Source organism: Syngnathus typhle, linkage group LG7 (genome assembly GCF_033458585.1).
Source record: "Syngnathus typhle isolate RoL2023-S1 ecotype Sweden linkage group LG7, RoL_Styp_1.0, whole genome shotgun sequence".
Lineage (NCBI taxonomy): Eukaryota > Metazoa > Chordata > Actinopteri > Syngnathiformes > Syngnathidae > Syngnathus > Syngnathus typhle.
Window position 1 is genome coordinate 9,071,228 of NC_083744.1, and position 24,023 is coordinate 9,095,250.

The window sequence follows — 24,023 nt, forward strand, 5'->3', positions numbered from 1 at the left end:
TGGAAGTGCTTATTGGACTCCTCCTACCCTCAGTGGACAACCACTGTCCTGGTCCTCCACGCCCCTTGTTGGCTGGCCACCCAGGCGGTAATGAGCATCATGAGCCAGATTAACTCCTTGGTGTTTTTTTGTGCTCTACCTAGAGAGGACTGGAGACCGCAGACAGGATTAAACAAGGGGTCAGGGGTTGCTTGGTTTCTAACACCCTTCGGCCACAAAAAAAGTATTTTTCCAAATCTATAAGCACACATGCATGTCATAGACTCAAGACTTCAAATCAAAAGACAAGTGCAATACTTGGTTATGATCATATTTCCCATAAAACACAAGACAGATAATTTTATAGTGTATAGTATGGAGGCTTTTTCACCACTGTAATTCCCTTGAGGCTGGGCCCAGTTTGACACAGACTCAAGAGGAGACAGGTCAGGGTTAAATAGTTTAGAATAAGGGAGGGCAGGCAGGAAGTCACAATGAAATGACTCGACATATTCTGACTATTAGGATTAATTTCCACTACTTGAAGTGTACATCATGAAATCAGGGAAGAGGTTTGAAGTCTTTGTAAAATGCTTGCCAAGATGTTCACAGCGTGTCCTCCTGCAGAGTGGAGTTGGCTGGGATTTGCAGCGTTTATCTGCATCACTCAATGGATTTAGAGATCCTCTGATGGGATTACAGGGAAGAAGCGTCTGATGGGATGAGATACAACTCGATAAATGTTAACAATATGAGCTCACACAAAAGTAGACTATCAAATCAATATTTCATGTTTTGTTTTTTATTTGTACATTTCAACATGTAACCGGCATACACTGTAAGAAATTAAATAGATAAATGCAGTGAAATATAGTGACCTTGACTAGTGTTACGACATTATGAGAGAAAAGGAGCAGTCCCTCTTCTTTGGATCTGCTTCCCTAGTGTGGCCATTTGAGATAATTACAGCAAGTGACGTCCTGTTTCTTTGAGAGGTAACTTAACGGACTCAAACTATCTTTGTTTCTCGTGGGTAAATGGACGTACCGGCTATATATGGTGCTGATTATTTAAAAAGACAATTTATGGTCATTGTTTTTTATTTTATTTTATTTTGTTGCATTTGGAGATTCACGCAAAATATACTACAAGGCAGACGGTAAAGGAATGGATGCAACAGTAGCTGAAACATACATGCAAAATCTGCTGTTGCAAAAAAAGACAGCAGAAGAAGCCAGAACACGAGATTACGTGTAGGCTCTCACATTTAAAAATCAGTTAAGATGTTAAAAGTACGTATGTGTACAGCACACTTTACATTCTCCAAGGATGCGTAAGTGTGAATGAATTGTGTATTTTTTTAAATCCTCTCCTTGTCACAGATGGGGAACGTCTGTTATGGTGAAGCCAAAGGTCTGTTACATGTTAAAGCAACAAATGAGTCTCGTAAAATAGCAGAGTTTTGTTGTAATCTGCCATATTACACACAATAATAATTCGAAACCCAGATTGCACAATAAACTGTTTGACTTCATTAAAACAAAACAACAAAACTTTACATCCCGCATACTGGTAATCTTGATAACGCAGTACAAATTTGTTCATGGTGCACAAAACACAAGGCAAGGTGATTTAAAAAAGAAAAATACATATGAGCATGACGTGAATTATAAATACAGTACCCTGTCTTTAAAAGGCATTTAAAAAACCTTCAAATACTGCATGAAACAGAGATGGTGATTTAATACATGCATTGCAAGTTGGTGTATTCTTCATCAACTTTTTTTTTTTTTTAATGAAACCACAGCCTAAGAAACTAGTCCATTCAGTGCAGAAAAACACAGCCACGCACTTAGCACATACATTATGACGATTGCCAAGTTCAGATATTTTCTTCCGTGTGATCTATATTTGAAAATGGATGATTTCAAGGCATTTCGAAGCTTAACATTTCTAAAAAAAAAAAAAAAATTATTACAACGTACAAAACTTGAATGGACTTGAATGCCAATAGTCCAAAAAGGCCAAGGACCAGCTCTAACTAACTGCGCTAGATAGGCTAAGAAGTACATAGGTAGCATAGTGAGTTGATACTGTGTAGTCTTCTCCTTTGAGTCAAGACTGATTTGCTGGCTGTCAACTGCGACCTTACTATGAAGGAGCCACATGAACATCGCTGAAGAGTGAAGACAAAGCATATCTCAGATTAGATGGCGGTTAAGGTAACACTGAACATCTAAATCTCGCATGGATGTGAATCCTGGACCTCATATAGTTTTTATATAATACTATATATTATAATAACACTGTCCCATAGTGACATACTGTACTTGAGGTTAGTTCATTCTCAAAACACTCCAGGCTATTTTCGAATCCAAATCCAAAAGGGCATCAAGAGGCATGAATTAGCCACCTTAATATTGCCATCTCTCTGGACTATCTCTCTGCTTTGCTTCTTGGTGGGCTTCCACAGGAAGCATGGTCACATTGGAATGTGGGGTCAGAGCTATCTCAGCTGTGGTAACCCTGTTTCTGCGACAGGCGTAAAAGTTCCTCACGGATGGCCTTGATTAAGGAGGCGGAAGACTGAGTGGGAGGGGTCGCATCCAGTGAGAGAGGGGCAGAAAGGTAGCTTGCCCCAACGTCGAGTTGAGCGGGGGTAGCTGACAGCTCTCTGAGGGCACTTCTGGCCATCTGCGAGATAAACAAGGAAGTCAGGGGAGAAAAGGAAGTGTCACTTGCGAAGCTGGAGCGGTTCTCTGATCATTTGTACACCTGGGTTGTTAAACTTACAGAGAGCATTTTGCGAAATAAAATAATCTATGGTCTAGTTTGTGGCTTATAACGTTACTAATGTAAAAAAAAAAACAGTAGAACAACCAAAACTATTAAAACATTATCTCCGCCCTCATACTGTATGATGTAATATTGTTATGTTTATGACTATAGTGCACTAAACCATACTGAGAACGGTCTCTAAAGTGACATTTTATAGTGTTGTAAACTACTGCAGTGGCACATATCGTTTGTGAAAAGAAGAAAAAAAAAACCCAACAATTTCATGGAAGTTCTCAATCTGCAATAAAGTACAAGAACCTCCCTGAAGAGTAAGTGAGTAGTATTTTAAGAAATATACATCCATGGAACATACATAAGAGTAGAAATGTATTTAGGTGGTTGCACTTACTGCACTGTTATCTGGTAGTACTCTGCAGTAACTGTCCTCATGGTAGTTGTTCCAGCCGATGCCTCCATTCTGTCTATCTGTCCATCCTGGATAACCCCTGAACCCGACGGGATAGCCATTTATACGGCTGGACAGACCAACCTGTGTAAGATGATGAAGCTGGGCGCCTGCACACACATACACACACAGAAGGGATTTATTACGTGACCTCAGTCTGCTGTCACCAATTTAATTTTGCTGCAAACTTTATTGTGTGTTTGTTTCTGTCAATGTGTAGTGTACTTTGTTGTTCATTTTAAGTATACCAAAATGCCAAGTCTCTGTCATTTGCAAAAAAACAAAACAAAAACAGACATTTAAAATCTGTACGTGTGTACCTTGTTTTAGTCCAGGAGACAATTCTAGCAGTGACAATACTATGATTTCTTATATAAAATGCACATGTAATGAAAGAGGGCAATTTGAGAACTGTTTCCAGCTTTACCTGTAGTGCCTCCTACTGGCCGCGGCCGAGCCGATGTAGGCAGCTCGTCGGCATAGAGGCCTCTGCTGGAGTAAAGGCTGTCGAGCTGGAGATGCTCCCCAGGCCCTGCTGCCTCGACTGGGGATAGGTAACTCAGACCACGGTCCTGCCTAGAGAACACGCAGAATGTTACTTTTTATTTTATTTTTTTAACGCTTTAAAGAAATCAAGCTTCCAAACCTCAAGTCGTGCAGGAGAGTTTGTTATGGTAAGTCCATCACTTTTGTCTAATGTACATGACGACTTGTTCACTTATTTATATCAAGTGGCTGTGGCCCAGTGCTCTACTTTCCAGGAAAAGACCATATTGCATGTGAATATGTGGTGTGTTCATATGCTAGAGTGCCTTTGTGTTTCATGGGATAGCTAAGAGACCGTCGGACTGTTCCATTAAACCGATAAAATAAAAATGACCCCTTAAATTATTCATAAATTTGACGTGGTGGATGGTGGAGGAAACAAGGCAAAGTAGATATTATTCAGCGGTGATCAATAACAGGATTTGAAAATGAAAATCCACTAAGGATGAATAAATGACGTCAATTGAATGCTTTCCTCACCTTGGTATTAAGCCTTGAACCAGAGGAGGAGACACACTCAGGTCGCTGAATTTCTGAGGGGAACAGAGAGAATGGATCAGTAATGACAGACATAACAAATGAGGTATCTATAAGCAATTTTTAAGTTTGGATGAATTCTTCCAAAACTCAAGTTACAAACAGCGCTACTTTTTATTTATGCTACAAAAGCAGCTCAAGATCAAGCATATGGAGTGAACATTAATGTTGCACCTTAGTTTTAAAGGGAACTTACGGGTTTATATAGGAGGCCAACAGAAGATCTATACTTGGCTGATTCGTTTGCAAAGATTAGTTTGAAACTACTGTATAAGCGTCATTCTGGTAATTAATTCAAGTGAAAAAAGTAAAGGAATGTAAATGGAAGACTTGTTTTGTGATTTTAAAGCACATAAAGGATACAAATTGACATATTGTCTCTGCCACCACAATAAGTTACTTACACCAGTGTAAGAAGGGCCAAGAGGTTGATGGGAGGTGCCCCAAGGTCGGGCGCCACGGCCTGGAGAACTGGAATCAGAAGTATTGTCATTGACCCCTGGAAGAGTCACCCCTGCCGAACTGCCCTGGGAAGTGGGTGACACCAGGGCAAAGGCGTCATCCAGCAGCGAATGCATCTGCTGACGCGCCTCTTCAATGGAGGGCTGTGGAGGCATGTAGGGTGGTGGTGGAGGGGCATGTCCAGGAGGTGAGGAAGTGGGATCTACAAAAACTTCATCTGTGGGGGATGGGCTTCTGTGGGTCAACCCCGGGGCTTGGTCAGGGTCCGACTGAAATGAACACAAGAAAAATGGACAGCGTTAAGGCTCAATAAAATGTTGGGATATTCTATACACAGAAAAGGTTTTAATGACCAGGCACTGATATTAAAACTTACGACATAAGCCACGTTGTTCACCCCAGGATATTTCCGATAAACAGCTTCAGTGTCTTCAGTGATGAGGTGATCCTTGTCTGCATCTGTCAATCCTCCATTTGCCTGCTCCTTCATCCTCTGCTTTGGAGAACGCCTCCCTCGAGCACTGGAAATGAAATAAAAGGTCATCGAATTGTGTGTATTTAGGTTATGCATGTACGTATGTACATATGTATGTATGTGCGTGCATGTGTATATATATATTCGTACACACATTACAACTAAGAATAAAAGGCAACACCCACCCTTTTTGCGGTTCTTTGAAGATGGAGGAAATCTGTGCATTTTGATCCAGGATCTTATCCATCTGCCTCTGTGTTTTATGGTAAATGTGATCCTGGTCTTTGGTGTCCGCAAGGTCTATGTCATCCATTGCAGGAAAATCATAGTGACCCTTCCTCTTGGCACGCAGGCGGATCTTGTTTCGATGATGCTCAATCTCTGATTTCTGCCTCATTGCTACTTGGATCTGATGAGAAGACACATCAAGTAGAAAGTGTGAACTTTTGGGTTTATCAACCCGCAAATATAAATATGAGGACTGAGAAAGGCAAACCTCCTTGTTTATTTTGTTAGTCTCAGGCAATTTGCCAGTGTGGCTGTTGAGGGGTGGGAGCGTCATAGGTTGCATCGCAATAAGCTGCACTTTGTTGGGTAGTCTTCGGCTTACATCTGTGGCCCGCGACATTCGGTCAACATGTTCAAATATGGAGGCAGATGACGTCTGTTCATTGAGGCCATTTGTAGGAGGAGGACCTGTTGAGGCAAAAATGACGAACAGTTTAAAGGTCTTGAATAGGTCTTCAAAAGTCTAAATGACCATGTTAGGTCAAACGAGGATATCTGGTGGAAATTACAATTAGGGTCAAGACAAAAACACTTGACCTTTTTATTTGGCTAGCAACATTTATTTTGTGCGACTGACAGTTGGGCTGACAGTGATGAACGGTGGGAACAAGATAAGCACAAGGGTGAAACAGAAACAAACAACACAAAGGGACATTCACTGAGACAGACAAAAGGAAAACAAAGTCTTACCAATTTTATTTTTGCCTGTAACGCAATAGAAAGAAAAGACAGGTTTATTGGAAAAGATCAATCCTTGCTTAAGTTGATAAACCGATGGGGACTTGGGCCTTCAATTGAGTCACTTGTGTTCAGTCCCATAACAGCGCAAGCGCCCATTTTGTCATGCGCCCGTTTATGAAAATAGCGAAAAAAAATTCCACCCATAAACAAAGGGACAGTGTGAATGATAACAGCTTTTCCTAAGGTGGTTATGAGTTCATTTAGTACGAGTGACGGAAACCTCTTATACTTTAAAAATAGCCCCTCAACATTGGGGTGCATGTATCTCAACACCATAACGAACTACAGGAAAAGATTTATCAGTGGAAAAAACAACAAAAGAAAGCAGAGGTCAGTCCTGTGTGGGTGAGGTCAGACAGGCTGCAGTGTGCCTGACTACTTCTGGCTGGCTCCAGTACGTCTCAGAGTGGCACTGCAACCTTCAATCTGTCGACAAGCTGTCAAAATAACTTCCGCTTTTTGTTTTCCTTCTTTTGCTTTTCTGGACTTATTTTGGACTCAAAATATTTGTCTTTCATGTTATGTTCTGGTTTACCCTATAATCCTTTTAGCACAGTACAGTGTACTATTTTATAATACATTTCCAGTAAAAAACTGTTGGGAGACAAAAAATTAAATCATCTCACTCTTCTTTTCAGTGTTTATATTCCTCTCCCCCTCTTTTGCTGTGTTGAGAAAAGGCTTGAGTGTTGCCAGGGCCACTTGCCATTTAAAACATTGATGGGGACCTTACGTGTCTGCTTGCTGTCACTGGGTGTGGCCTGGGCTCTCAGGTTCTCCTCAGTTGACTCGCGCCCACTGGAGCGGTCACTCACCACGGAATCACCGTCTGATGGTGAGATCCTAAGCACAAAACACACACTTAAATGAATAATTGACGCCTGACGCCGGGCTTGCGTGCTGGGATATACTACATAATAAAAAAAACATCAGTTTTACGTCAAGGTCAAAGCAGTAATATTTGTAAGATAATACAAACAGATGACAAGGTCGACAACAACAACAAAACAAAATCTGTGGCAGAATACCAGGCAAAAAGGAAGCCCTCCTAGTCTTGTATGTCAATTATTGATCTGTCAAAGCTTTGTGTCTGGCTGGCTGAATAAACTGTGAGTTTAATTAAATTTATTGCTTGAGGCTTCAGAAATGAACAACAAAAACAAAACATACACACTTCAACCAGTATAACTGGTAAGATTATTATCATTCTGAAGATGATGATGATTATTAGTAGAGCCAATTTCTGTTAAGATTTTAACAGAACGCAAAGACCTTCACATGAACCCTCCAGTGGTGTAATCACATTGTCTTACTATGGGATATAATCTTGCTGATTATCCAGCTAGTAGGCCTACTTTTTTTCTTTAGCTACAACCTATAACAGAAAACAACCAATTTATACACTAAGAAAGTACTTTGAAAGTTGATCTCAACATTGCGTGTATTTCTTTGGCTTCATTCAACCACTAACAGTGGAACAATGGAGAGAAGGTTAATGCTGTTTATATTCTTTATATTCTTTTCTTGCTTCGGTTCCCCGACCCACCCCCCTGCACTGCCAGGATCACTGACCTCTCTCGTCTTCGAAAGCTGCGGGACGCTCTGGTTGAGGAAGCAGACTTTTTGGATATGGGGGTAGGGACATCCCCATTCTGGGAAGGACTAGGGCCTTCCTTATCTGAAATGGGCAGAGGCCCTGCTGGGACAGATTCCTGGACCACCATAACATCATCTTTGTTGTGCTGGCCAAGATGCAGTTTAGCAAAGTCAAAGCCTTTCACACTGGGGGCCTGTAACTGAAACAGGGACATTTACAATACAATACAATGCAATACAACTTTGGGTTGGTTAAGAAGACATAATAGGGAGTGCTACCAAAGGCTGAAAGTCTACAGCAGCAAGGTTACAAGTTTCTTCCTTGGCAGGGCTGCCTTAAAAAACACTTTGTTGAAAGAATGATCCCAAATGCGCACAAAAGAAACATAGAGCCACTTTGTGTAGCCCACACTGAAGCAAAAAATACTCAGTGGGCTATTAATCTGGTAATATTCCCTTCATAAATTACAATTTTAGCCACAACAAACTCATCTATAAATCTACTACTTCAACAAAATATCATACACCCCTACAGAGAAAAAAACACCGACAACTACTATACTGACATGACACACAGTTTACAGACAGCAAAGCATGGTCCTAATGCCAAGTGAAGCTACAAACACATCGATCTGTCTGGCTACTAGACTACATCCTGTACCTCCTGCTTGCCCCGCCTCTCTTTGGAGGAGACTGTCATTCTCTCTTCTTTCTGTATCTTCTCGCTTCTCTTTTGTACTGCCTTGTATTTTACTCCATTTGTTTCTTCTGCTTTGAATGGTTTTGTTTCAGACTTCTTCATTTCTTCTTCTTCCTCCTCCTCATCATAAACTCCTTCTTCATCATCTTCCTCCTCCTCCCCCTCCTCTTCCTCCTCACTGCATGTAATGTCTTTGCTCTTTAGAGTGAGTGTTCCCTGAGCAAAAGCAACGGTTGACAGGACAGATTCTTCCCATGTGTAGCTACGCAGTTTTTTTTAATAGTAAAGGAACAGTAGTTGCCTTAATATTAATGTAGCAACAACAACAGTCAGGACAGCAAGCACAGTCATTTGACAAACTACCAAACACTACTCTGCACCTACTATTCGATACCTTTCTGTTTTTAACAGTGATTTCCTCCTCCTCATTCTCTTCATCTTCATACTCCGCTTCTTCCTCCTCATATGTCCACTCCTCTTCGTCTTTACTAAAATCAATAGCCCTCTCATGTTGAGGTAGTGCCTGGTGAACGGAAGTTTATGAGGGAGCAGAGGGGTGAGTGGTATTAAGTGAGAGATTGTGAAGTTAGATTGGTTTCTTTTGTACATTTAACCATCGACATGGGTATGTGGGCTTCAAAGCAGAGCATTTACTGGTAGAAGAGGACCGAAACTAGACAGACAAATCAAACATTGCCTGGTGAGACAGGGATCCCAGAAATACATTTAAGTACTATTTAATGATGTCGGGAGTCGGGGCTTGCCTGAGGAATGAGCAGCTCAGAAAGAATACTGCTGTCTGTGGTGCTGTTATGGGACTTATGTTATATGCCATGTTTTTCTTGGAAGAAAAAAATAGCTTTGTCTGATAGTAATTATTTATACAACTTTTACTATACTGGCTTGCAGGAAGATGGAGACTATCCAAACTGACCTCAGGCCAAAGGTTGTGTCCATCAGGTGCTCATATAGACACAGACAAGCAGTATCATTTGCATTCACACCATCACTGAGTGGCATAGCAACATATGATCTACCTTCTGTCTCTGCTGGATGGATGCCATGGCATCTGGTTGGAACTCCAGCTTGTCTATCCGACACAATTTCCAGTAGAGTATGGCAATGATGATCATGACCAGCAAGAGAGGAATCACCACTCCGATGATGATCCACATGTTGGGGTTCTCAGTGTCAGAAGGTGATGACGGCATCTTCTCCACAGCTGAAGTGTAACAGACAGAAGTTACACTCAGTTAGGCCACACACAAGGAGATAGAATTTGTTGTTGAGAGTTGGTTCTTGACTCTTAGCTGTAATTTTAACATTTCTTCCTTGAAATAAACTTGCTTTATCCCTTGGGGGTGTTAATTAAGTAAAAACAGCCAGCCTGAGAGCAGAGGGACGCTTAGCCCGTTGTCCCTTCTTTAGCATCAAACTGCTGGTACGTTGCATGCAAGGGAATGTAATTAACTCACAAGAAGGATCACATGGAGCTAGAAGTTTCCAGCAAGTTTTTGTGTAAAACGCACAATGATCACTGATATGATTGCATTGAAACATTTTCTTTATCTTTCAGTGGAACTTCGCCACCTGTTGACCCGTATTTTTGTCAATAGGATTTAGCTCAGGGCTAAGAAAGCCACTTCAGAATAATCCTGTGTTTTGTTCAGATCCATTCTTGGGTATATTTAGCTGTGTGTTTTGTTCTTTAGAGAGACAGCTTTTTTTCACTCTAGCATCAAGAGTTCACTGTACCCACAGGTTTGAAACCATGTCAGATGTAGCAAATCAGCCCCAGAACATAACAGAGCCTCTTCTATGTTTCACAGTGGGTATAATGTTCTTTTTCAGTCTCAGTCTCTTAATACTGCATGCATTTGGCAGATTCCAATCTAGCTCATTTTAAGTTATTTCAATTACCATGTGGAGGGGGGTGGTTCTTTAATGGTAAAATACCAACAGTTTGGTCCATGTGTGTTTGTCAAAGTCAAAGTCAAAGTCAGCTTTATTGTCAATCTCTCCACATGTCACAACACACAAAGAGACCGAAATTACGTTTTTCTCCATCCCACGGTGACGAGACACATACCACGATAGACATACGAGTCATTGTTATTTTAAAACAATGATAAATAAGATATTCGATAATTGGAGGCAAGTGAATAAACACTTTGGCTTCAAACAAGATACCCTATCAATAAATTGCCACGATGAAGATACTCACGTTGTGCCAAAATGCCCTCAACACGATACCCCAAGATGATAGCCGCTTTTTGGACGTCCAAGCTGTTGAGAATGTTGGCCATTTCAACAGCAGGAACCCTCTGGCCATCGGGGCGCTCCACAAAATACACAACTTCCAAGGGATGGTCCGCACCTACAGGCCGGTTCATGCTCACAACCTATGAATTGACACAAAAATCAGCTAACGTGCGACCCTCGACCCTGAATGATAACCACTAAATAATGGAATAACGGGCTCAATTAATTGGTTTCTACGATAATTCCTATTGTTGTCATATTTATGGATGAAATACGATGAGATCCACACACAGGCTGAGAATCTGAATGCCTTCAAGGGCATACCCTCGCTATCATGAAATGGCCAGCACGGCCCATCCATGAACACTTTTGAGCTGTCATTTAACGACTGCTCCCAAAGTGCATTCTGATTTTGTGACACAGCAAGCCAGAAAGGTCTGGCACAGTTAGGTTACTACTCAAAGTCATCACTCTGGCAACATTCCAGTTTAAGACATTTCTGTTATTCATGTCTCATTCCTCTGATGGCTAAATATTTTACCAAACACCAATCTCTGTCTGCCCTCTAAAATCTCTTCATTCTGCCAAACGCAAAACGCAAGCACAGTGAAAGAGAAAGGATGAATAATTTATCTGATTTTTGCAGCTCGCAGGAAGCATCAAGGAGGGTCACAGGGAAGAAAAGCAACAACACTTTGTGCAGTTGTGGTCTCTGAATGGGGGCTGAATGGGATGCTGTTGCCATGGGGACAAGGCCCCATCTCGCTCCGTGTGAGGCTGATGAGCAGGTGCAGGGCAGCCCCACAAAAGCTCCAGCCTGATTAGTAAAGCAGTGAGGCTTTCAGTGCTTACATGAACACTAAAATGCTCAAATAAGGAACCCTCAGTACTCACTTGGGTAGCAAGGTAGTTAGGACTTGGATTAGGGAAATGGCACAAGGATGAAATCTTCTTTAATGTTCAGTCATCAATTTGCCAACAGACAAATGCTCAAGGCATCATTCTTGCCAAATCAGTAGCATCATAATGTTCGGAAGATCATCACAGATTTTTTTTTGGCAAATTAAGAAACTAATCAACACTAAAAATACATGTTAGACATTCACTCTGACACATAAGGGTCACCGACAAAATAAAAGTTTTACAACTTAAAAAGACAGTATACGCACCTGAACGCTGCTATTGCCAACGTCGGTGGCTCTCTTGACACGTCTGACTAGTCCCATGGCTTCCCCAAGTAGCATGGCCACCCTACGCTCGATGTTGGCTTGAAAGGTCCTCTGGCCCACGTCACTCTCCGGCACCCCCAAGAGAACTATAATGAAAAAAAGCAGAATGAAGCTATGCAGAATTTACATTTCAAACCAAAGTTGCTTTACTGCATGGCAGATTACAATTAATTGAAAGCATCTTACCTGTTCTCACCCAGGAGGAGCGAAGGGACTGGCTCGTGTTTAACTTTGGATAATGAAAGGCTTTTGATGTGGGGAGAAAAAAAAAATCTGGGTCATAACATTGTTCCAGCCACCATCGAAAGACAGGTCATATAACCGAGTTCTACACAATTCAGTGAAAAATGCTATTATAATAATAATCTCTGTAAGACTTACGCTCTGCGATCTGCAAGACAGGGAAGCCCATGTAATAGCTGAATTCCACCTTGGTGAGCTTCATTAGAGCAATGCTGACCTCCGATCCCATTAGATAACCCTGGGGGCTCTGCACAGTGAAGGTGATGTCTACTGGGTACCTCCCCAGTTCCAGATTTTTAGGAACAGCCATGGTAATATTCATTATCTGTAGCACAATTTGACAATCATGTTCATTGTACGTATATGGTCTACATGTACTGTATAGGAAAAAGCTTTACTTCATAGAAAAGATTGTCAATCTCTGAAAGCGTTAACCTTTAGTTAACCAAAAGTAGGGCATATAATTGGGCAGTTTGGCTGAGGGCATTCTTGGTTAGTTATTCATGAAACAAATCTGTTCTGCAACAAATTCCTAAACAATCCTAAAGCAGCCACAACATTGGGTTACGTAAAATTCTACGCAAGCCAACTCTGTACTTAACCAAATAAACCCTTTATTAACAAAAATCTCCTATAATCCTCAACAACTGGAGCATGAAGAAAGAGAGTATGTTTGGGGGTCTAGCTAACAATAGGTAATTCCCAAATATTTGCTATGTACGAGAAAGGAATAGAAAACGACAGAATTTTCTGAATTAGAATCTCTGAATGTTGAGGTTCAAATCCTCAGGCACCCAGAGGATGCTTTGACAAAAAATGGGTTTTTGTGAGACTATGCTAGGAAAAAATGATTATGAGTAGATTTTTAACAGGCTGTCACTCTGTATACGTGCTGCAACAATCTGAAATAATTTTAGCAATCACTCTGATTGATTATGATTTGAACAACACAGATTTTGCTTGCAAATAGGAAAGGAAACCCACACGAGTGTTGTTTCTTTGATTTTTACTACTATTATTATTATTTTTTTAAATCAAAGTGCAAGGTTGTATTTCTTGTTTTCACCATTTTGCTCCACTTACATGCACTGTGAAATTGGTTGATGCCTTGGAGCGCTGACACACTTCTGCAAAGGCCATGGTCAAACCTTGCTCAATGCGCTCACTGAAGTCGCAAAATCGTACATCAATGTGACCTGGAACAAACTGAAGCACTGCACATTGGGAGAGGATGAAGGAATTTAAGCAGAGTATGATAGCAAAATATTATGTTGAATTCTTAGAAAGCAAATTCACCTGTGTGTACTTGATATTTATTGTCTTGTGTCATCCAGTGAGGCGACACATACAGGAAGTGGCGTCCTGACCTTTGTAAGGCGTTGATGACAGATATGGCTGTGTACACAACTGGATCGGACATGACCCGAAATACAAACTTTGGTGGTGGCTCGATAACCTTGACATACAAAGCAATAAAGTTTTCTGTTTTGTTACATTTGCTCGTCAGTACAGGGACGCAAGTAATGTGAATAAAAATATATAACAATACATTTGTATTTTGACTTAGGAGGGTTAGTTTTTTGTGACACGAGTTGTTGCTCAGACATTTTTTTTTCTTAAGTTACGAGTAAAAATTTGAGTTACAAACACAATGGTGGAAGCTAACGACAAAAGACGCAGCAGATAATGAACAATACACTACACAAACGAGCGTTAAACCAAAGTACAAACACTACCTGACAAAACTTTCATTCACTACAATATGGAATGATGATTTGAGCTAAAGGCATCACTGTATTTACAGTACAAAATCAATAAAGAACATTTCTAACTCCACTGATGATAATAAGGTACCTGTAACTCAAACGAATTGTTGAATTCCCGCTTCAGAATCTCTTCAACTTGAAATTTGGCATCTTCAACTTTGGTCCCAGATGGCAAACCTTTACAGTAAAACAAAGTCAAATGATATATAAATACTATATATATTGTTTCAGATCTTGCATGGTGATTTACCTACAATATAGCCATCAAAAATCAATTTGGAAATATCCTCAAAGGTCCTTAATTGCACACCAGGACAGATCAAGTGCAACTTAAAGGAGAACAAAATGACTTACCTATAGTGATTAAATACTCGGGCTTCTCAATATTGCAGAGGTACTGTCTGGATGTCTGAGTTGTAATCTGCCACTCACTACCCATGACAGGGGTAACGTTGTCAGTTCGGTGAGAACTTGTGTTGGCATTTGGAGATGCGGCTATGGGTGAGAAGGTATTAGCTTCACTGTTGGTTGGAATCAAGGTCATTGTGGCTGGATTGACAAATTCATCTTTAGTCACTCCCTGATCACCCAACATCACAGGAGAGGTTAAGGACTCATTGGATGAAACTGAGGTAATGTTGAATGCTTTTTCAGTTGAAGGATCCTCAGCAGGTCCAGAGGAAAACGCTATTGTTGCAGTGAAGACTGAAGTAGGGTGCAGGGTAGTACTTAGTGGGAAGACCTCTGTGACAAACCACTGGACATCAGTGAGAGAGAAGGAAGACATTACATCATCTGGCAAAACTTCTGTAGGACTGGGTAGTAGAACAACAGAGCTGTGCAGGCCAACTGTATGAGTACCTGCAGACCAATCTGCAGTTGACATGTGTGTTGCCCAGAAGGAGGATGGACCATCAAGCTTTGAGCTATTGGAAATCTCTGTTCTTATGTCAGATGTCTCACCATGAGGTTCAAATTCTGACAAACCACTGTAGGAGTCATCCTCTATTAATTTTACATCAGTGGTAATGCTGCTGCTGGGCGTGATGTCTGAAGGACTGATGGGCAGCACAGTGATGTTCCCTCTTTGTTCAGCTTTACTCTTGGAAGCAGACTTCTCCTTAGTCAGCTGTGTGGTGTAATATTCCAAGCTGTTCATGTCAGGTAATAGCACATCGGTCGGTTGAATACTGTAAGTATCTGGCCAATCTATGACATCTGATGCTTCTAATGTCTCACTGCTAATTGTGGCAGTAACCTCTTGTGTGTGATCTACAGCGAAGTGAAATGGAGAAGGATAAGAGGCATCCATTGATGTTCGAAGTAAGTGGGTTGAATACATTGTCATTGGGCTTGAAGACGGCAAGATAGGAAGATGATGCAAGGACGAGAGGGATGTTCCCACCCTGGACGGAAAGGCTGTGTTGTAATGTTCTCTATTGTCCTCTTGATCGTACGTATCGAGAACCTTGGTGGCCAGAGAGTAGTCCGCTTCTTCGGGACTGAATGCTATCGTCTCCATATAATCTCCACTCCCCCAGTCGAAGTCCATGCTATTGGTGGGGTAGAAGTCATCTGGTGGAACTTCTTCTGTTGGTTCAGATGATGGGGAAATAAATTGAGAGTCCATGAAAGGCAGATGGTCACTTGGGGATGAAATCTCATATGGTTTGGGAAGAATGTTCTTTGGTTTATTTTCTGGGATTGGGGAACCACTTGTGCGTGGATAGTTTTCATGCTTTATTGTACTTGGACCCTTTGTAGGGTGTCTTAAGACATGATCTAGAATATAAGATTCATCTGATGAAGTGTTCCTAAAATCTAGTGTGCCACTTTGTTCACCAGGTAGTGAGGTCGTTGCTGTATGTGTTTTTTTTCGATCACTGATTTCTTCTTTTGTAAAACTAAGCTGTGTTACTGTTGACTTTTCAAAAGCGGGAGACATTGAAGAAATTAACTGAGTTTGCAAAAGAGTTTGTTTGGCAGAATTTATCCAGGCCACCTTCCAGTCTCTTGAAACTTTAGATTCCTCTAATTGTGAAAAGGATCCCAAAACAAGTTGAGATGGATGCAATGATGGAGTATAAAGAGGCTGTAATTCTTTTGCCTTGAAATCACTTAGAGTGAAGGATTCATGGTGGGGTTGAGAAATTAGTTGTTGAGTGCCAGGAGACTTTTCCTTCCCTGTGACTGGAGTAAGAAAGGGTGGCGAGGGTGATAGCGATGGCCTTGTTGGACTCGAAACATCTCCAAGAAATCCGTTGGCGTTGTGTGTAGAAACTGATAGAGACTCATCTACAGAGAAGCAAGGAGGATTGAATTTAACATTGGCTACGAAGCTAGCCTTACTCAGAGTAAAGAACAATGGGCAGATGTTAACAATTAAAACAACTCAACTTGGACCACTTAAAAAAAACAACTGTAGCTGAAACAAAGTTTGGAACAGAAATAAAATTGAACTCGAAACAGAAATACAAAAATATAAATATTCCTCTTTAGTAAAAGAATAACCAATAATAACCCAAGAGCAACCAGTGATATTGCTATGGTCCTGCAGTGTTTATCTCTGTGTTTTTGACCAGTCACTGTCCTTATGTTGGCCACTTGTTCCACCACCAGCGTGTTGGTGGTCTAAAGGTGTAAAAACTTACACATAATTGTACTTGGTCGCTCGTAAATAACAAACAGTTAATCATCAGTTTTCTCCAGTGACAACTTTAGGGATCAAATGTGCAGCTTGCATGTATGCTTGAGAAATAGGTCACTGTTTGAGGTCACACTATGGCATGTGACCTGGAAATGTCATTTGAGTTCTCCCCTGGAGTGGCACAGTAAGACTTTTGCAATACCTGCGACAGTTCAAATGGAAAGGGTATAAAGTATCAGTATTTGAATAATAATAACAATCATGATTATACATAGTGTAAAGATGCTATACGTGAAAGTTTTGTTTTGTTTTATCTCTATAACTGATAGCTTAACTTGTAATTATCAATAATTACAGTAATTAGGAGAAATCTAATTGACAGCTATTTGGAAATGATATTCACGCTTAGCTCGATGTAACAGACAGCAGTTATGCATTGGGCCACAGAGTTAAAACTTGACAAAGTTCTTAAAGGCTAGATCTGCCAGCTGGTATTCTGAAACATGAGTGTGTTACACACGGCTGGACATGCATTGTTGGACTTCATAATGTGAAACACCAAGACCTGTGCAGATGGGCACCGACAAATATTTTACACGACCATCAAATTGTGACAGTAAGCTTTCAGGTTTGCCACATCCCTTAATTCTATCATTGCTTTATTCCTTTTTCTTTCTTTAAGTAAAAATCAGTTAATGGAATGTAGTATATATATATACATCCTTGAAGACATATTATTCATGTTTAGTTTGGGACCAAGTGTGACCAAACACATGATCAAAGGCAGTGCATCATTTGGGTTATCCTGTTTGTTGAAAGAATGCAAAAAAAAAATGTTTATATTTTTTGGATATCAGTCAGTATTTCAACAATACTGTGATTGTACTGATAACTATGATAATTTAGTTTCCTTTTTTTTAAATTTGCTTATGTGCTTTCCAGGCGCTCACACAGGAAGCCTGAAACTGTGACCTGCTGTTCACTCCCATAGACCCCATAATGAAGCACATGCCTAAAAATGTGGGACATCTCATTAGTTTGACAACACTAAAGAATTGATGCCATGAAATTTAATTTATTCATGGTTTGAGAAATCACAGGGTAATGAGATTCCATTTCCATTCATCTGGTCACAATCCTTCATGTGCCTTTCAGACCTGTTTTTCCTACTTTGGATATAGGTTCTTTCTAAGCAACAATCTCATCCATCCATCCATCCGTCCGTCCGTCCGTCCGTCCGTCCGTCCGTCCGTCCGTCCGTCCGTCCATCCATCCATCCATCCATCCATCCATCCATCCATCCATCCATCCTATCTATTAACACTTAATTCTTGGTAGAGGTCTACATAGAAGTGGGGTAAAAATGTATTACGTAGTTACTTTCTTGCTCTACCAATGTAGCTCTCTGAGGGGTCTTGTTAAAATTGATTTGAAATACGGCAGTGATTTCCACGAATCAATATTACAAAAAGTCTGCTTGTCTCTCATGGAAGCCCAACCCTAAAAGCTAACCTGATAATGTTTAGGCAGTAATGGTGAGGTCTAGGATTGAATCATAGAACATATTCCACTCGTTTTGCCTGTCTTCCCTCAGTCCTCCAGGGATCAACAGTGCCGGTATAGAAAAAGAACAAACTTCATCTGAATCAGTATCAGAGAGAAATATTTTAAATAACATTGTTTTGTAGTTGACAAACACTAAATTTAAATGTGGGATTGGGTTGAAACAAATGTGAACGAAGAGATATTTTTGTTTTAGCACAAACCCATGAGGGGTTTTCCAGTTCTTTTTTTGTCATACAAAAATGAAAGTCAGACATGCTTGGCTCATATTATTGCTGTTAGAGCCCCAAAAGATATGATTGAAATATACATCCATCGATCCATCTTCTCCTTAGCGAGTCTATCCCACTTGACTTCAGGGAAGAGGTGGTTCACACCTACGGACATTTTAGTCTTTAATTCACCTAACAATCAATGCGTTTGAAATGTGGGTGGAAACTGTTAGAGTTAAAGATAAATTGTTATTAACACTACAACGCTTTTAAGACTTTTGAAGCCTCTGTTCTGTCATGTGAGATCAAACAGGAGAGAGTCGACAAGGGAGTGACATGCCCTTGCGATTGCTTTGTGATAAGCCCCCGCGCACAAAATTGGTGGTATCCACTTAGCTTGTGAGTTGGGATTGTCCCAGAAATACAGCCATGTAACATGAGCAGCCCAAAAGACTTCAGTCACGCAGCATCCTCCGACACTGCTTCAATTGTCATTCACTCTGAGGCTGGTGCTGTTCACTGGCTAAGATTGTGGACTCCCTTTAGATAAAACTGTCAATATGAATCACCTTGACAGACAATAATCACAAATCTGAAGACCTTTTGAGAATTGCAATCAATAACCGTTCAAACAAGCAAAGTTGAACGATCTAGTTTAATGAACGTACTGTATGACAGCACATGTTAAGATGAACTCAGCGCAGGACGTACATCCTCAAAGATGCCCTCAGCATTGCACATGGCCACTTAAGCACCATGATTCATTCATAAAGTTCCAGGGTGCCTCCACACAGCATACACAAGCAACGGGACAATTCAATATCATTTTTTATCTATTAATAATAATAATATGATTAGTCCCAGCCTTCATTGCTATGATTAGAGTCAAATACCAATTTGTGGAGATGACAAGCCAGGAAAAGACTCCTAGTCACTGCTTCTCTGTGGCCTTGTGAATGGTGGAGCACCCAGAATTTAGCTTTGGATGGGTTCTAGCCGTTGATCGGACATTGGCCCCCTGCTGTAATGAATAATGAATGACCATGTTGTCATCGCGTACATATCCAATTTCAACTTAGTCTTCCCTGGCCTACAGCTCTGTGGGTTGAACTTGCCAGTCACTGTTCTAAAATAAACCTGGTCTTTTAGTTGAATTGTAAAGTAATGGAAAAGTGCCATGTTGTCCGGGAAAAAGCCCAAAATTACAAGTGACACACATAAGGAAAGTGTTGTGTCATGGCAGATCAAATAGCGGGTGGCGTGGCTCAGTGGTAGAGTTTTAACTTCTCAACTTGAAGATTGTGGGGTCGATCAACCCTGGTGACCATGTCGACATGTCCTTGAGCAAGACACTGAACCCCAATTTGCTCCCAGTGTGGACCAGGCAGCGCCTTGCACGGGAGCAGCCTCCCACTAGTGTATGAATGTGTGTGTGTGAATTGGTGAATATGAGGCATTGGAAAGCGCTTTGGGCACCATGTGGTGTAGATAAAAGCTCTGTATAAGTGCAGTCCATTTACCATCTGGAAGAGCAATTAAAAATAAGTCACCATGCCCTGCTTGACCTAGAAACTAGACAGTGAACTTGTATGGAAACGGAAAGCAACCTCCTCAATAGGCAGCAGTAGTAGATAGAAATAGCAAACACCGAACAGAATCACAAAATACATCATTTGTATCCTATTGGAAGAAAAGATTAATGGCATCTACTGTATAAGGAGCAAATTAGAGTTCACAGTATCTTCCCCAAGAACACTGTGAGAGCGTACTTTCATTGTTGTTTTTTTTACTAACTCTCATTCTATACTATATAATTACCAATTGGATGATGTTTAGTGGAATATATTTTGGTTGTGATGCATTGTGTTCTGCCTGTTGTCATGATACAATAATGTATAGCTCAAACAAAGCGTTCTTAAAATGTCACTGTCTGAGTCTAAATTGTGTGATGCCAGTCCAAACCGTAGTAATGCGGTTGTTTTTTTTCTCTGTGAGAAAATGTTCTATGAAAAAGTTTGCCTTCATCTTGGTGAAACTAAAAGCACGTATCAAATGCTTTGCTATAACCGCGAAAACGGAAGTCAGTAATCAAGAACAGAAAAGTCATTACAAAATAATATGCTAAGTGCAAAAATATGTTACACAGATTTGAAAGGACGATATAGGAATTATTCAGTATATGACCACTCAGAGCCAAAACTAAATCAAAACAGAATAATGAAAGTTCAGGACCGAATGCATGAATAATACGAAACGTACATACATGAAATTGGCAGGGTTTTTTTACCTTACGATAAACTGTACACATATATTCAATATAAAATCTTGAGCAAGTTCTGTGCATACCAAGAAAAGTATTAACTCACATTTTTTTCACATTTGTCTTACAACATTAATATTAGATCAGAAACCCAAAAGAAATACTTCCACAATATTTAAAAATACATAAATAATACTTCAGATAACTACTGTAATCTAAAGTTTAGTCAACAGACCTTCATTGATTTATGTCACAGTAACAGCATTACCGCGTGTTTCAGTGGAAACGTTTTTAGAGACCCCCCCCCCATGTCTCACATAAAACATTGATTTTTTTAGTTACCAAAGGATGACATTATGGACTCTGACAACTAATCAGTGTACATTATTTTTCACTGCGAAATTTTGTTTTGAAAGTATACCAAACCAAAGGCCAGTCAGCATCCCAGAAAAGAGGGAGGCCCCACTCTTTGTCCATAAAGGGAAGAATTCTGCAAGTTCTGATTAACAAATAATGCTAATGTGTTATTCCATAAACATGTTTTGGATTAACTAATTCTCCACTTCTTGACAGCCAACCAGTCACAATAATCCTATTAGCACTTAATATAATGGGTTTATGACTAACTTTGGATGGTCCTTTTAACTAGGCAATGTGTTGGGGGATGGGAGTTAGTGGGGGAAAACACCCCCAGAGTGCACCCTTTCACTAAATGATGGAAACAAAATCACTTTACATCCGGGTTAAGCCAAAAATATGTATTTTTTTTACATGTTGCTAATTTAAGCATACATCATGATCATAATTATTTAAATATTGGGGTTTTGAGTCATGTTGAGGAAAGGACATGATATTCTTGCTTTTACAAGGTCATGATCATTGCCACTAAGATAAAAGTTTTTTTTTTTTTAATTATGAATACTCACTGCAATCTAATCTCACTCTGCTGTATCTTTTGTGTTGCACACAACATAGTGAAACAGATCACACACATGCAGTCTTGCAAGGAGAGATGTTTGAGTGAAAGTGGGGTGCTTCTTGAAGTGACGTTTTAGAAACTATTGCACTGCTCAAGGGCACCCTTTCAGAAGTATTTAGTGACATTATGCACCCCAGAGACAGATGTTCCCTTACCTGCTACAGGTGAGTCCGCTGCTATCATGTTTATCAACAGGGTCATCCCAAGAATCACTGTTCCAGGGCCGTGGGTGTCCATGGAGGTCTTGACCACCATCACCACCAAACCCACAACGGAGACTAGTCCTGCCATTATATGTTGCCGTTAAGGTCAAGGCATTTCAGCCAGTTACAAAGAAGTTTCATCCAAAGGTACGGGCCTCGTGAGATTTCTTTTAGGTAGGAGTCTTCCTCTGCCAAAACTTGTGCGTGACTTGCTGGAAACAAACAATGTAAAAATTGAAAGGTCAACTCTGTTTGACCACTACCTACATATTTAAAGTGCATAACAATGGCTACTGCGTTGGGAGCAATGGGTTTCATTGAGATTTTCTTCGTAAAATAGTACCGTTTTTTTCCGTGTATAGTGCGCAAAATTTAACGAATTTATTGTCCTAAAATCTGGGGTGCGCATTATACATGGGTACAAATTTTTTTTAATTTTTAATTTTTTATTTTTTTTAGAAAACAAAACCAACAACAGGACTGACGGACAACGTCGTGGAACAAAAAGACAGGGTGACATTACCAAAGACAGGAACAGAAAGCAAACAGACATCATGACAGTAACACATGCAATGATCCGACGGTGAGCGAGGGGCAGACAGGACTTAAATACAAAACACGTTACATCGATTGAGGTGACACAGGAAGAGAGGGGCGACGCGAACAGAAAACTATGGCAACCTAGACACATAGCATAACTGGGGACGAGACGTGACAAATGTCCCTCGAAATGAAACTTGAAATCACCAAGTTTTGGTTTCCAAGGGTGTTTTTATTCCTCTTCAACGTCTCTCCCATACAGAGCCGCCTTTTTCACGTCCGCACGCCTCTTTCCCGAGCGCGGTGGTGCGTTTATGGGCAGTCGGAGAAATCAACGCCAACAAAAAAAATTACATCCAGCCTAGTTAAGACCATACCAAAGACTATAAAAATGGGACCCATTGCCTCCCTGCGTGTGTGACGATCATTGGGACTTAAAAAAAAAAAAAAGTTTCATAAAAAAAAATTCATAAAAATTGGGTGCGTATTATACATGGGTACAGGCTTTTTTCCAGCATCAGCATGCCATTTTTAGGGTGCGTATTATACATGGTGGCGCACTATACACGAAAAAAAACGGTATTTGCCAGTTTGCCAACGCATGTAGCCTACTAAAGGGCATGCATCGAACCTCTTGAGTTTACATGACATCGTACACCACGTGCCCAATAGTTTTCTATAACAGCTCCTGTTGACACACTATGGACTTTAGGTTGAGATGTCACTACGCCCACTCATAATGACCTATTGTTGACATAAATGCATACATAATTCAGTAGTTTGATTTTGCTAGGCTTAAGATGACAAAAGTGCGACATTGCTTGCTCCCATGTCGGTCTCTCCCATTGCACACATGCAGTGACAGTCGTCTCTATCTTCTCCCCTGCATCCCCTCTCGTCACTCGCAAGCTATGTAGACGCAAGCGGCTAGCAGCATTCAATACAACTAAATGCCCGGCAATGTGCAAAAATCGTTATCGTTACCACAATAGCCAAAAGCCTTCTTTAAAATCAAAGAAAGAACGATCCCCCCTAATTAGACAGCTCATAGCTGCGGCACATGCAGACTTACCAAAAACACGGTGAAAGCTCAATGAAATCCTTTGTCTGGGTTAGGAAAAAATCAAATGCAGGGACCAGAAAGTAGCCATCGGAACATCAGCGTGCGAACCTGGCTATGTCAAAGTTAATTGTGTAAAAAAGCAAACATGTTGGCAGCCAGCATCATTTTGACACTTTAGTGATTGCAGTTATCGTCTCGAGTCTCGGACAAGGATTGTGTTGGCCCCGCCTTCTGATTGGTCTGATTCGTCTATACGACCGTCAATGCTTGCTTTGATTGGCTGAGCTACGCGTTCGTTAAATATTTTTTTCATTCGAGGTTGGTAATTTTAGACAAGCGTCTACGGCTCCCACGGCAACATTGTCCACAGCTATGATGCGCAAAATACACATGGCCAGAGAAATTTATATATATATATATATATATATATATATATATATATATATATATATATATATATATATATATATATATATATATATATATAT

General features: G+C 40.5%; 1 protein-coding gene across 2 annotated transcripts; it reads right to left on the bottom strand.

The window, feature by feature from the left end:
* Positions 1 to 759: 759 nt before the first annotated feature.
* Positions 760 to 23,747, bottom strand: si:ch211-1e14.1 (UPF0606 protein KIAA1549). Of its 2 annotated transcripts, XM_061283992.1 has the most exons (22): positions 23,545 to 23,747; positions 21,885 to 22,144; positions 14,423 to 16,363; positions 14,157 to 14,245; positions 13,599 to 13,758; positions 13,386 to 13,516; positions 12,441 to 12,627; positions 12,246 to 12,305; positions 12,000 to 12,145; positions 10,793 to 10,970; positions 9,606 to 9,790; positions 7,845 to 8,068; positions 7,006 to 7,115; positions 6,222 to 6,236; positions 5,740 to 5,939; positions 5,429 to 5,652; positions 5,145 to 5,289; positions 4,711 to 5,037; positions 4,250 to 4,302; positions 3,651 to 3,799; positions 3,167 to 3,333; positions 760 to 2,673 (listed from the first exon to the last, which is right to left on the bottom strand). In XM_061283992.1, the coding sequence occupies exons 2-22, from the start codon at positions 22,018 to 22,020 to the stop codon at positions 2,491 to 2,493; spliced, it is 5,010 nt and encodes a 1,669-aa protein (XP_061139976.1). In that variant the 5' UTR covers positions 22,021 to 22,144; positions 23,545 to 23,747; the 3' UTR covers positions 760 to 2,490. The 2 variants fall into 2 exon arrangements, with proteins under 2 accessions (XP_061139976.1, XP_061139977.1); XM_061283993.1 differs by lacking the exon at positions 6,222 to 6,236.
* Between the last annotated feature and the right edge of the window lie 276 nt (positions 23,748 to 24,023).

What these genes read in the sequence shown, in the direction of transcription:
- si:ch211-1e14.1 (XM_061283992.1), bottom strand. Translation starts at nt 22,020, where the DNA reads ATGGCAGGACTAGTCTCCGTTGTGGGTTTGGTGGTGATGGTGGTCAAG. An exon ending in CCATCCAGCAGAGACAGAAG is followed by an intron (nt 8,069 to 9,605) that starts GTAGATCATATG and finishes TCCCTGTTTCAG; the next exon opens with TTACAGGCCCCCAGTGTGAA. An exon ending in AGCTTTCGAAGACGAGAGAG is followed by an intron (nt 7,116 to 7,844) that starts GTCAGTGATCCT and finishes TTTTGTGCTTAG; the next exon opens with GATCTCACCATCAGACGGTG.